General features: G+C 39.6%; 1 protein-coding gene across 1 annotated transcript in view; it reads left to right on the forward strand.

Moving 5' to 3' along the window:
• ATP10B (ATPase phospholipid transporting 10B (putative)) overlaps positions 1 to 13,403 on the forward strand; it is a 58,562-nt gene that overhangs the window by 7,999 nt on the left and 37,160 nt on the right. Inside the window, exons 3-5 of the mRNA XM_035902481.1 lie at positions 6,347 to 6,551; positions 9,700 to 9,785; positions 12,511 to 12,617. Of these exons, the coding sequence (XP_035758374.1) occupies positions 6,347 to 6,551; positions 9,700 to 9,785; positions 12,511 to 12,617 (398 nt within the window). The remainder of the gene's footprint in view (positions 1 to 6,346; positions 6,552 to 9,699; positions 9,786 to 12,510; positions 12,618 to 13,403) is intronic.

Consider the following 13,403-nt stretch of genomic DNA (forward strand, 5'->3'; position numbering starts at 1 on the left):
AGTCTGGTTCAGCATCACTTAGTTTTCACTTGTTAAAGAGCCTTTTCTTTCTGCTTTATTAGTTTTGTTTTCTAACAAAGCATAACTTTAAAGACTAGGAGCCTGCTGGAGGCTTTAGTGGGTTCATTTTATACACCAAAAAAAAAGTCTAAATCCTGTGGCCTGCTTGAAGTCCCACCACATTCTCTCAGGCAAAATTACAATCAATTTTCTTGGGCATCAAGGCTTCAACACCTCACTGATGCCTTCTCTGAATGGTGCATGAATTTCATCAGCTGGAGGCTCAAGATCTCCTGAAGATCTCCAGCTCTTGCATGGCTGAAGGTGCATTCCTATGACAGCCACAAAGCACAAACCTTGATCAATTGAAACATGATTTATTTCTTATAAACATAGCAATATGAATAATTTACAATGACTGCAGGATTATAATGTGCTATGATATTATTGCAACTCGCTATCCATCAGGAAAGATCCAATGCCTCTCCCTTGCTGAATGTCAAAAATGACTATGCTGTTCTCTGTGTGGGACTATTGCTGGCAGTGGGCTTCCTCTGCTCTCTCTGCTCTGTTGCTGGTGTAACTTCCGTGTGTAGTTCAGATGCTACGGAATTTTTGTACCAAGTTTAATGATGGATGCCTGAATTACCAGTGAGTTTTACTGAAGGCGCAAAAAGTGCCTTCTGTTTATGCAAGCTGAGGCATTCTTCAAATTTCCAGTGAGCTGAGAAAATGGCCTACATCAACAGTACGCTCAGGTTTATTATGTCACCATGTAAATGCTTGAACCCAGTGGCACCCAAATTGTGAAGAAATAATTAAAACATGAATCCATCTTTGGTGAGCATGATGAATGTGTAGTGAAGAAATACGTGACGTGCTGAACTGACTAAATGCAAAAGAAAAATGTCAAGTTTTCAACACTCGGCTGGTCCAGGCAGCAGCACTTGAAAGCCAAAGAGCAGCAAGCTAGCAGTTCTCGTCAGTCGACATGTATTGCTACAGGATTCTTGGTCTCTGTGGAAGAAAATCCGTAAATACATTACTAACACTTCCACCAGTTTGTGTATTGCTTTATCAGAGCTTTCTTCAAGATCTATTACCTGCCAAGGCATTTAAAGCTCCTTCACAGAAAAGGTGCAGTGGTTTAGCAGGCAGCAGCAGAAGCTAATGACTGAAGACAAAGGGCAAAAAATGAGAACCTATGGTTTTGGCTCAGAGACCTGCAGAATCATGACCTCATGCTATTAGGTTCCATCCTAACTGTCCGAGTTTTTAAAACACCACTAAAATGTGGAGAGAAGCAGTTTTCTATGATGTGACCCCAAGAGCTACATGGGTCATGGATGGAGATGGGTGTAACAAAAAAGCTGATCTAGGCTGTGGCTTCCAGAAACTTAAGTTACTGGGAGTCCTTAGACAGATTAAAAAAGGCAAGTTGAACTTATATATAGACATATAATACATTTCTAAAGTTCTGATACTTACTTAAAGTCCACGTAAACTTGAAATTATTACAGAATTTGAATACAAGCATCTTTTATCATTGAGGGAATAACTTGCTTGTTGCTATAGACAGTTTTAGCACTTAAAAAGATATGATCTGTTGCTAACATTAAGGAATTTGGAATGCCAAAACTGTATAATTAAAGAAGTATTTTATTACATTTCAGAAAAATTTCACTCCCATTATCTTTAAAAGATGCTCATTGCTGGCTTAGAGTAATATTTAAATGCTGAGAGAGAGTTTGGGGCTATGGGGAAGGGCTATAGCTGCTTGCTAATGAGGGCTTGTTACAAGACCAGCTGCTGCTATAAAGGACATCATTCCCTGAAGCTGCTGGGCTGATGTCCATGTCACAAAACCAGTGTTCCCAGCTGCTGTAAGAGTAACGTGGCGGAAGGCCATGGTGAATCAGCACAGACCATACAGTACCTTCTCGTGCACAGATAGTATCTCTAGCTCAGGAACACTATCAGCCAAGTTGTGCTCTACTCTGACGTATGGACAGGTTTCAGAATCAGTTCCTTTCCAGTCTGGTGCCTTCTTCAAGTCCTAAATCTGCTCCTTTGTTGTTAATTTTTCAAAGTTTTATGGTCTCCTAACCATGAGGTCATGGCCATAAAGTGGTCTTTGAAAATTTTTCCATATAAAAGCTAGTGTAATCTTTGATAGCATAAAATTGTGGGGGATTTCTATTTGCAAAAATAGACTGTAAAGGGTAAGGAGCTGTGTGATTCTACATGTTGTCTGTGTAGAACTGAGAATCCCAGAGCATGGGCATTTTTTACGAAGTAGGTGATATTTGAGGGGGGCCATTTTCAAATATAACCTTCTAGCTAATTTACATGCAATAAAGTACAAACATTTGGGTTTGTCTATTTGTGACAACTAAGTGTTATAACCTAGTGGCAATTTTAGGGGATGAAAACTAGAGCAAACAATGTCTTTACTTCAAACTGCAAAGATCCTGAGATGGACCTTACAGTAATTCAAAGAAAGAAGACTCACTGAACTAATTGGTTGATAATATATATATATTATCAGATATATATCACCAGATATACTTCTGGGTGATAAAGATTTCTGAAGGTCTTTCTCTAAAACAATCTAGGAGTCATAATGTGCTGTGGAGTGCACATGAAAAATTACTTTTATTTAATCTCCTCTAGGGAGCATAACAATCATTTCTATTTGCTCCCACTCATCACCCATTTTGACCCAGTTTTTATTTGAAATTTATCTTTATTGAATCCAAGAATGTGAAATGAAATTGTTGACACAAAGTCAATAATTTATTCATGTTCCCCCACAATCTCCAGCCACAGCAGGTTTTTTTTATGATTGGTTCTTCCCAGATATGACTTCATAAAGTCCCTTCAGTTCAGGCTTTCCGGTCAGTTGTGGTGAGTCCTGTAACGATTTCTGGCAGACTCCACTTCAGCTGTCCAAGGCTAACGGCCTCTTTTTGCCTGCGCTATCTGCTGATGTGTGCTTTTATGTTACCATTATCCCAGGACAGCCAGGGAACACTTTTTAAGTGCGCTTTTGCTAAATTGACTGGTAAAGGAGAGAAGGTACTGAGAAACTTTTATCTTCGATCATGCCTTTGACACGTCACAGCCCTGATGCCATGTGCTATAAGAATCACATTTCCAGCTTTCCACCTATTGAAAATCACCATGTCTTGTTTATTTTACTGGATAAATGTGTTTGCCCTTTTAATGTTTCTTGTCCGACCATCTTAGATTTATGAAGCTCCTCTGTTTATTTAGCAACCAGAGAGCTTGTGCTATGAACTTTAATCACTGAACAGAAAATGGGCGGTGTTCCCAGTTACAGGAATTGCTAAAAGGAAACTGCTTCTTTTGAAAAATCTTGTTAGGCAACTGGATTGGTGTTGCTGTGGGGCGTACCAGGTCCTTGTGAAATACTTTTCTTCCCTTCATCCACTGGTAATTCTCTACAAAGTTGTAGCAAACCTTTGCACTGTAAGAAATTGTTAATCTTACAGCTCCAGCTGAATAGTTCTTTCAGGAAAAGAAAATGTGCTGCTTTACCAAATTCAATGCTTGTTGGGAGAGAGGGACAGTTTGTTCACCTGAATGCAGGTTTGGGATTCGAGCAAGTCCTGAACTCTAGTCCCTGTGCTAAGTAAGACTTTTCCTCTGATCTGAAAGAGGTCATTTGGCTTTTCTGACTCACCATCTCCTCTGTAATTAGTGAATGGGCAGAACTTGAGGCTTTATGTGTAATGTATGTTTCATAGGGACTTATGGAAAAAAATACTACAGATCTGTGATTTCTGTGGATTATTTTTGCTAACCTGGTTTCTTTAGGCTGATGTGGAAGACAGCCAGCTGGGGCAAGGCCCTTCTATAGCATTCTGTGAGCAGAAAAATTCAGAAGTGTGTTCTATAAACTTCAGAATTGTGCAAGAGTTGACGTACAGAGAGGTAGGATTGCCCTGCAGAAGTCATAGCAAATATTATATGCAAACTATACAGGGCATCCAAATGTCTAGGATAGCAAGACAAGCCATCTGCTTGCTCTAACTGCTTCTGTACTCTCATTGTTATGTTTTAAACAAACAAATGAAGAAGTTCTACCCGGAAAGTGGTTGACATGGGAAAGATTCATAGTCACTTAGTTGATTTGCTGTATTAACATTAGTATCTACTTTCTAGAGCAATAAATACTCAACATGCACCTGCTTAAATACTTTTCAAATAGAAATTGATTTGGATTTTTTTTTTTTAAATGCACCAGCAACATCAAATTGACTTACAAACATAGAAACATTTAGGTTGGAAAAGACCTCTAAGGCCATCAAGTCCAACCATTAACTTAGCACTGCTAAGTCCACTGCTAAACCACGTCCCTAACACCACCTCTACATGCCTTTTAAATACTTTCAGGGATGGGGATTCAACCACTTCCCTGGGCAGCCTGTCCCAATGCTTGAGAACCCTTTTGGTGAATAAATATTTCCTAATATCCAATCTAAAACTCCCTGGTGCAGCTTGAGGCCATTTCCTCTTATCCTATCATTTGTTACTTGGGAGAAGAGATCAACACCCACCTGGCTCCCCCCTCCTGTCAGGCAGTTGTAGAGAGTGATAAGGTCTCCCCCAAGCCTCATTTCTCCAGGCTAAATAAACAGCCCCAGTTCCCTCAGCTGCTCTGCATAAGTCTTGTGCTCCAGACCCCTCACCAGCTTTGTTGCCCTTCTCTGGACACACTCCAGTACGTCAAACAAAACTTAGAACAGACCTCTGTTTTTCAGTGGGGTCTTTTTTGTCTGTTGTTGAGCAAAAGAAAAAAGAACATGCAGATAAGTAGAGTCAGACAAAAGAAGACAGAAGAATGAAAAATTCAGGAATGAAAATTTAATGTAGGAAGGAAACATTTTTGCTACAATACCATTATTTAGTAAGTGTCTCATATCTGCCATTAAAGGGATTTAAATAGTTACGTTGTGGGTGGTTTGGGGGGTTCTTTTTCTGAATAAAAAGTGGATACCACTGGGAAATGCACTGAATTTTACTATGTGCATAATCTTTCCAGGAAGCTCTTCTTTCTTGTTGGTTTACAGATAAGGATATCAGCCAAGTGCAAGGGTTTGCCTGACAGCATCATGGCTGGCTCTCCTTCACAGAAGGCCGTAAAGTAGGTTAGCGGGAAGTAGCCTTTGGCCTGACTCTGGAGCAATGCTTGGGTGTGTGCTTTGAACTGTAGCAAAACACTTTATCTGCTGTATCACTGCTCCCCTTCTCATGATACAAACACTTAACTGAAAGACAGTATTCTTCAGGCAATAGATGAGGACGATTAAAAACTTAAGCAAAAATGAGACTCTGAGTCATTACAAAAAGCCTTTTACTGTCTGTCTGGTAAAGTATCACGAGCATTTTCCCTCTAACAGAGCAAGACATGAGATGATTCAATTATTCATATGGTAAAAATAGTTTCCCCTCAAAGAGTTAGAGGAACTGGGCCATTGTTGCCTGTGCAGTTTTTCCATTAGCTAATTTTAAAGCTTATTGTGCAGTTTTCAGTTTGCTTAGATGATTAAGAGCAGTTGAAGGATCAATTATTGAAAAGGTAATGCCAGAAAAAGTTTGCTATTTCCTGAACCATTGAGCTCCAGTTTGTTGATGAAATAGTAATTTCTTTCCCTTGAACCCCAAGGCTCTTCTTCCTTTTTTTTTCTTTTTCTTTTTTTGTTTTAGAAGCTCTTTTTTTCTTATCTTAACTTTTCTGTTAAAGTTGGGCTCTGGATGGATTTTTTTGCTTAATACTAGGGGGTCATTTGCCTGCTGTTCTACCTCTTGAAGTTGTTTCTGTGGGCTGAGCTCAGAATTTGTAATTACCTTTTAAGGGTTACAAACCAGAGAGACCTGAAATAAGTGTAGCTGAGAGAGCGATTTGTTTCTTTCAGGATCTATATGTTGTTGGAAAGTATCTGAGAAATAGTCACACAGCCAAAAACAATGTATATTTTCTGGTGAAATGTCTAGATTTCTTGAATAAGATACTTTAAAAAAACCTCTGTTAGTCAGAACAACTTTCTGTCTTTTGCTGTGGAGATTATAGGGCTAATGCTAGAATGATAAAGAACTTTTGTTGTAGTCTCTTTTTATTCCATGTAAAGATTTTATTTGACCGTGATGGATGGTGAAATGATACTATGAAAACATCTAAAACTATTAATTTCTGTGCTGCCTCTCTTAAAAAAAAAGTACAGCAATGTGCCACCGCCCCCCTGTTTTATTTTTTTGAAGCCCCACTAATCAGCAGGCCTGCCTTCCTAATGTCACCCCCAACATGTTTTTAATGTAACAGGGAAGAACGTGCCTATGTTGAGAAGTGCTGGAAGGATGTCCGAGTGGGGGATTTTGTGCAGCTGCAGTGTAATGAGACCATCCCAGCCGATATCCTGCTCCTGTACTCCTCTGATCAGAACGGGATCTGTCACTTGGAAACCGCCAACCTCGACGGGGAGACCAACCTTAAACAACGACAAGTCGTGATGGGCTTCTCCAGCCAGGTAAGTCTGCTGAAAACGCAGGCTGTGCAGTGCGGGGTTAGGCTGGGCCCATTTGTACACCAGCTCCAGCCGTGACGTGTGCCAGGTCTGCCTGGCTGGATGTGCTGATACAGCTATGAAAGCCTTTTGCTGTCGGAGCTAACACCCTGTACAGAAAACAGCAGTTTGTCCCAAAATATTTTTGTTATTCTGGCACAGGGTTGGCTGTTAAAAAAGGAAGATTATCTCAGACAGTAGTTGTCTGCAGCAAACTGCATCAGCAGATGCTTAAGCAGCAACACACAGCACCACACTTCAGGACTGCAGCAAGTCTTTCTTATGTATAAGCCATCTGTAGCCCACAGGTTGTCATGGTCCGCAGCGCATCCTAAAGCAAAGCCAGTACTATGGAGTGAAATATTTGTGCATGGAAAGTGGAAGACAGCTCCTGCCCCCCCTTCCAAATTGGCTGCCGGCTTCCTTAGGGATTTTGCTTCCCTGTTGCAGCTGACGTACCATTGCTCATTTGCTCGGCTGGTACAGGCATGGCAGTTTAACTAGGAATTGTTCTAAGGCACACAAAGTTGTAATGAAATAATGGAATCTTTTCTACGAGTATAATAAGCAATTGAATAGAAACTGAAGTAAATTAAAATGCAAAAAGTTAAGTAAAATTGCTGTGTTTGACAGCAGTTTGATTGCTAGCAGAGATTCAGCTTGAAGGCTTCAAATAGTGATTTTTTTTTCCACAGGCTGTATCATTTCCTTCTTACAAACGCTTTACTGGTATATTCTCTTGACTCATGTTTGATAAACCTGAAGCAAACAAGAAAATATGACTTAGGGAGAGTTGTATTTGTTACAATTTGTGCCAATTTTGGCTGGGATAGAGTTAATTTTCTTCACAAGCTACTTAAATGGAAAAAATAAAAATGCTGCATTTGTGTCACATAGTCATAGTTCACACGTTAGGTTTTATATTTTTGCTTATAGAGGAAAACAGAGAGCTCTACTATCATACAAAATGCAAACTTTTGCTTCAGCCATTTAGAATATGAGGAAGTCTTTCTTTAAATCAGAAAATCCCTGCATGATGAATTATGCTTCAGACTGACTATTTGTGGTTATTTTCTTTATACACTGAGTTGTTGTTTAGATAAACTGTATGCCCAGAAGTGTTTATACTTACAAACTGGAGTGGAATGCAGTTCTGACCGTGGCGATAGCCAGTGCTCAGGAAGGTCAGAGCCTAAACAGTCAACTATATGACCCTGCTATTGTAACATGCCAGTGTAAACAGTGTGTTGGCTAAAAAACCAGTGCACTAAATATCAGAGGTACAGGTTTTAGTGTGTTAACTTCTTCCTTGTTCTTTGAGGTTTGTTTAGTCCTGTGACTTATGTGCTGTGTAAAACTTAACGCAGATTTAATTGCGTCTATAAAGTGTGACTCTCTGAGGAGGGAGGCATTACGGATGAACTGGGGTTCATTCTTGCTTTATGATATGCTTGGGAATATTGAATTCACCTACCTGTAAAAGATTGAGAGGAAGGTTTTTTTTCCTTTTATGCCATTTTCTAACTTGACTTTTCAAATGTAAAATTCTTGCCATCAAAAGAAAAAAAATTGAGAGAAGAATCATCCTTCTCTACCCCTTTCTTGCTAGAAGCCTATTAGGTTTCTTCATTAGTAATGAGCCCTCCAGGTGCCTTTTGCATCTTCCTGTTCTCCTGTTGTACAAATATTTCTAGCACAACCAAATATGCACTCATTTTCCTGTTGAGTTTACGGAGCTGAACAAGATTCAGAGGAGGTGAATCTCTTTTAAAAAGAGATTCTAAAAATATTCAGCCACATGGGTCAGAAGGTATACAAAATGCCCTTATATTTATCAAGCTTTTATATTTCTTCTAACTTTTTTTTTAGATCAGATTCTCTACTTGCTTGTACTTAAATATTATATGTATATTTTAAAAAAAATAATATACGTACTCCTCAGGAAAAAAAGAGGAGAAAGAAAATAATGGAAAAATTAAAGCACAGTGAAGAAAAAATTGAGACTTGACGACTGGCAGTGTTAGACTCTTGCAGTCTGGCAAAGTTTTTGTGAATTCCAATTAAGGATTCCCAGGCTTTGCAGTTTCTGAAGGAGTCCAATCTCTGGCAGTCTCTGGCTGTAGAAAAAGGTAGGGAGGCCCAGCAGCAGACTTGATTTCCAGCTTTCCTAATGGGAGGAGTTTGGACTAAAGTAAGTTTCAGTTCTTTTAAAGATTTTATGGCACAGCAATAATGATTCCCTTTCACGTTTCTCACATCCCATTCTTATTACATTTTCTTAATCTAAAATCAAAGTGTCTTGTGTATTTTTTCAGTTAAGAAAAAGACACCACTTATGGCAGTAAAGTACCTCTTATGCTGTCTGCTTTCCAGGCTGCTTCATGCACTCCAAAACCCAAGCCTGTTTCCTTGAACACAGGGGAAATCAGGCAAAATTGTATGTCTTAGTTCAGCTCCAAGCCCTTTTTGAGTGAGCACTTAGCCTGAAAAGCATTCTCTTGTTTTGCCTCTCCCAGCAGTTTGGACTTATTCTACTGCCTTCCCTCTTTTTGTTTTGTTTTTTTGTTTGTTCATTTGGGGGCTTGAGGGTTTGTTGGGTTTTTTTGCTATTAGTCTTGGTTTTAGTCTGATTTGAATGTGATATGTTTATTCAAATGTGTGGGCTTGGATTGATTATACCATCCTGGCCAGTAATGTAACAAGTCTAATGTATTTCAAAATCCTGATAAATACTGAAATTATTTTCATTTATGCTTGCTTTTGGTTGAAGGCTGGTTTTGCTTCATAAATAATTTGAATTTATTACATTCATTTTAAATGAAGACACATGTTTTTGCTAATTGTTACTTGTGATATCTTGTCCAATACACAGTGTTTTTCTTCATTTAATTTAACCAGTTGTTAACCCAGAAGAGGAAAATCTCAGATCTTTACTTAGTCCCTCTAGAGCTTTGCTTCAGGTGAATGAGCTAAACTCCCTCTGCCTTCCCTCACAGGACAAGCACTCCAGCCCCCAGCTATCGGGGTGGCCTGTATTTAGCTTCTCTCAGTGTTTAGCATTTCAAGTGCTCATTGGATTTGACTCTCATTCTTAGTGTGTTTCCTCTTGCAGGGTACTATGTTTCAACCTGAATTTTTCCAAAACACCATCATCTGTGAAATGCCAAACAATGATCTCAATAAATTCAAAGGGTACATGTAAGTATTTGTTATCCATAAATGCATTTTGTATCTGAACTTTAATATTTCTCTTGGAGGAACTGGATGGAAGGCATCTATTTTGCAGAAATTGATGGATGTCAGCATTATCTATTCCTGGATTCAGAAGTCAATATAAGATGTAGACTGGAATCTGTGCTTTGAGGCAAGGCAGGACCAAGGCTTGACACTGAATTTGCAGTTTTTTCATATAAACTCTTTTCACAAGGCTTCAGCTCTTTTCAGAATTCAGACATAACTTCATTTACATGTGACCTGAGGGTTAGGCTAGGCTAGTTTTTAAATCTAAATCCTTCCTAGTGTTTGAAGATATTCAGCTGCATGGCTTTAGTTTCTTCATATTTACAGCCACAGGGAAAAGGTATCCAGGACCTAACAAACAAATGTGATTTTCTTCTTGCAGCTAGAAAAACCAAGCAAGCAAGAAAAATCCTACTGAACAAATGTGTTAGGCTAGTATAAAAAAGTGCTTGTTATTTTTTTTTTTTAGTGTAAAACTATGTATGTGAGGAAAAAGCCACAGCCTCTTGTTCCTTGTGTTCTTTCTTCACTTAATCATTCTGGCACAGGCATAACAGGGAAATCTACACTAGCAAATTCAGCGGATTTAAGCCCACTCCCTGGCTATAAGGCCAATTTGTATGGCATGGCTGACGTCTGAAAATTCTTTTACCCTTCAGCACAGGGCAGCTGTTTCCCAAGGCCCTCTTCAGGGCAGTCGTTGTCTGTGCTGGTTCCCACACCACACCAGAGATTTGTCCAAAATACCTGCTGCCCGGACCAGATGCATGCCCCATGTTATGCAAATAATTTAACCATATGAATGCGCCAGCATCTCTATCCATGCTTCGGCTTTGTTAAGTTTGCTAGTAGCTAAACTAGGAGTTAATGTCTCTGCAAGAATGCAGTGAGAGTGTTACACCTAGAGTAGCTGCAAATGGGCAGATCCAATGGCATGAGTAAACCAGAGCATTCTTGCCCATTAGCACTGACCACTGACCGAGCTTAATCTGGTCTTGAGAATTTATGCCCTGTAAGAACAACACCTCTAATAGCAGTGCCATTTCCCCTCTACTGTGATATCTTAAAAGGGAAAAAGAGGTCAAGTTTGTATTGATCACTGGCTGTGGTTGCTGGCTTTGAGGACCACTGGGTATAATCTAAATTGAAGCAATCTTTCCAATCAGCCTGCTATAATATGGTACTGAGCACTGAGTTTATAGAAATGTAGGTGATATGTCACAAGAAAACACAAATACACACCCAGGACCCAGGACTGGCTTCAAAATCTTCAAAACTCTATTGAAAATCTGTAACAGAATCTCTTCTGGAAATGCCTGTTATCTCACCTGCTTGGTGGAATACGGAATTAGCTGCCTTTCTCTCCCCGTTTCAGGGGTAGATGAAAGAATTTGCCAGTGAAAATTATTTACTAAGAGTTAGTGGAGTTTCTGGTTTTGGTCTTTGAGCTATTTTGTAAACACAAATTACTTGGAGCAGGTTACATTTTTCTCCAAGAACCCTTAATAAATTATTGAGGCTCTGTTGCCTTGCTATAAAATGGTAGCAGTAGTCTCCCTGCTAAAAATGGTAAGAAAGAACTTTGTGACATCCATCTGACATGCCTGAGCAAATTCTGCTCAAGGGGATGCAAGAAAGCTTCTAGTAAATGAGTTCACCAAGGCTGAATCTAGATTCCCAGAAAAACAGGTTTCTGGGATTGTTTTTTTACAGTTCTACCAACTGTAGGTTGTTGGTACCTAAACCTGTAATCATGTGCAGCTGCACACAGGCATAGGACCGTACTTAGCCTCGAGACATCACCTAACCTTGCCCTCCATTTAAGTGATGCTGCAGTTTACTGGTAAATGCAATGCTAAATATCAAATAGAAAGTAGCAAAAGATAGATGTTCTAGAAAAAATTATTTTCCCATGCTGATATTTGTGTAACAAAATCAGATGGAGTGACTGAAGTGAAAAATCTCATCTTTGGTAAAGATCTCGGGAGCAGCTTACCAAAGTACATAATAAAAACTGTGAGCAAAAGTAGTTTTATGCTTTCATTTTCAGAGGTAAGTAACAAATTGCCTGCCTGATGGAGCACTGACCTTATAATTTCCATTAAGTTTTCATTGGTCTGTTCTGCTAGCAGAAGTATCTGGTGTGTGATGGGACACCTTCAGCCAGGATGAAAACCCTTCCATCCAGTGTGGGAGTGAGGACAGGAGCCGCAGCCTAGAGACTGCTTGAGCAAACTGAGGTTCACAAAGATGAGAAGCCCTTTGGTGGCTGACAGAGAGAGAGAAGCTCTTGCAGGGTGTAGATGTTTTCATCTGAACCTCTACCAGCAGGTAAACCCTGCTCAGCTTTCTAAAAGAATTTCATCTGAATGAAGTCACGCAATGTATCTTGGCTTCATTTATGAGATACTGAATCTGCCAGATAAGGTACCAAGTGACAGCCAAACTTGTTTCTTATTGACATCCTGATACACACACCATGCAAGTGGTCTTTAAAAGAGATACTTGGACTTCTCCATAACTTCTTACCGGAGTCTTTTTTGAAGCTGAGTGAAATACAAGTGAAATAGGGCCTTCACAGTTCCTTGATTTCAACCTGAAACAGTCATGCACACAAAAATTTTGTTTAATACTATATTAGAACAGAAAAAGACATTGCTTTATTTTATTTTCATTCTTCTAGGGAGCAGCCAAATCACGAACGGATTGGTTTTAGCATTGAAAGCCTCTTGCTTCGTGGATGTACAATCAGAAATACTGAGGCTGCAGTAGGAATTGTTATATATGCAGGTAAGATGTAATTTCTATCTAGGTAAACATAGAATTTCCCTGTAAATATCCTTAAGTAAATATGTGTAGTCTAATATTGCACCACAATTTGACGTTCTGTTTGAAGAACTGGTAGCGCATGGGAAAATTACATAACTTTTTGAAGTAAAGGTATTAGTCATCCATCTCCAAAGCCAGCAAATCCTGCGCTGGGTCTCTGGCAAGTGACACTGTCCTTGTGTATGTCAAATATTTTGCTGGCTTTGCTGTATCTCTCAAAAATGTTCAGACAAGTAAAAAATTGCTAAGGTGAGTTTAACTCTCAGCTCTGCAGCTCTGATTATAATACTAATTCCATCTGGCATAAAATCTACACAGCTGCCCTAAGGGAGGTCTCACTGGCACCTCAGGGTAGAAACTGATGCGGCTGAAGATCTACCTAGAAAAAAAAAGAAAGTAGAAATCCAGGCTGTGCCAGTGGCAGCACGCAGGAGGCGGTGAGAACAGCAGCTGGGGGTGATAAAAGAGGCAGCAGCAGCACAGGTTTGTGCTGACATAGACATAGTGTGTCCATGCAACCATGAATTTCATCCAGTAGAGACATGAACCAAGCAAGACAGTGTCAGTGCCCAGATCAAGTGCAGCCGTGTCAGGTTCAGCACTGGGTCAGCTCATCGTTTTCTCAGCATCTTTTACCTTTGGATTGTTACCACTGCTTTTACTCAGTGAACATGATTTATCATCAGCTTTGCCAGCTGTGCCCTCTTCTGCTTCAGAAAGAGCGGATCAGCTAACCCTTTTTTTTTT

This window comes from Egretta garzetta, unplaced genomic scaffold (genome assembly GCF_000687185.1).
Source record: "Egretta garzetta isolate BGI_Z169 unplaced genomic scaffold, ASM68718v1 scaffold209, whole genome shotgun sequence".
NCBI lineage: Eukaryota > Metazoa > Chordata > Aves > Pelecaniformes > Ardeidae > Egretta > Egretta garzetta.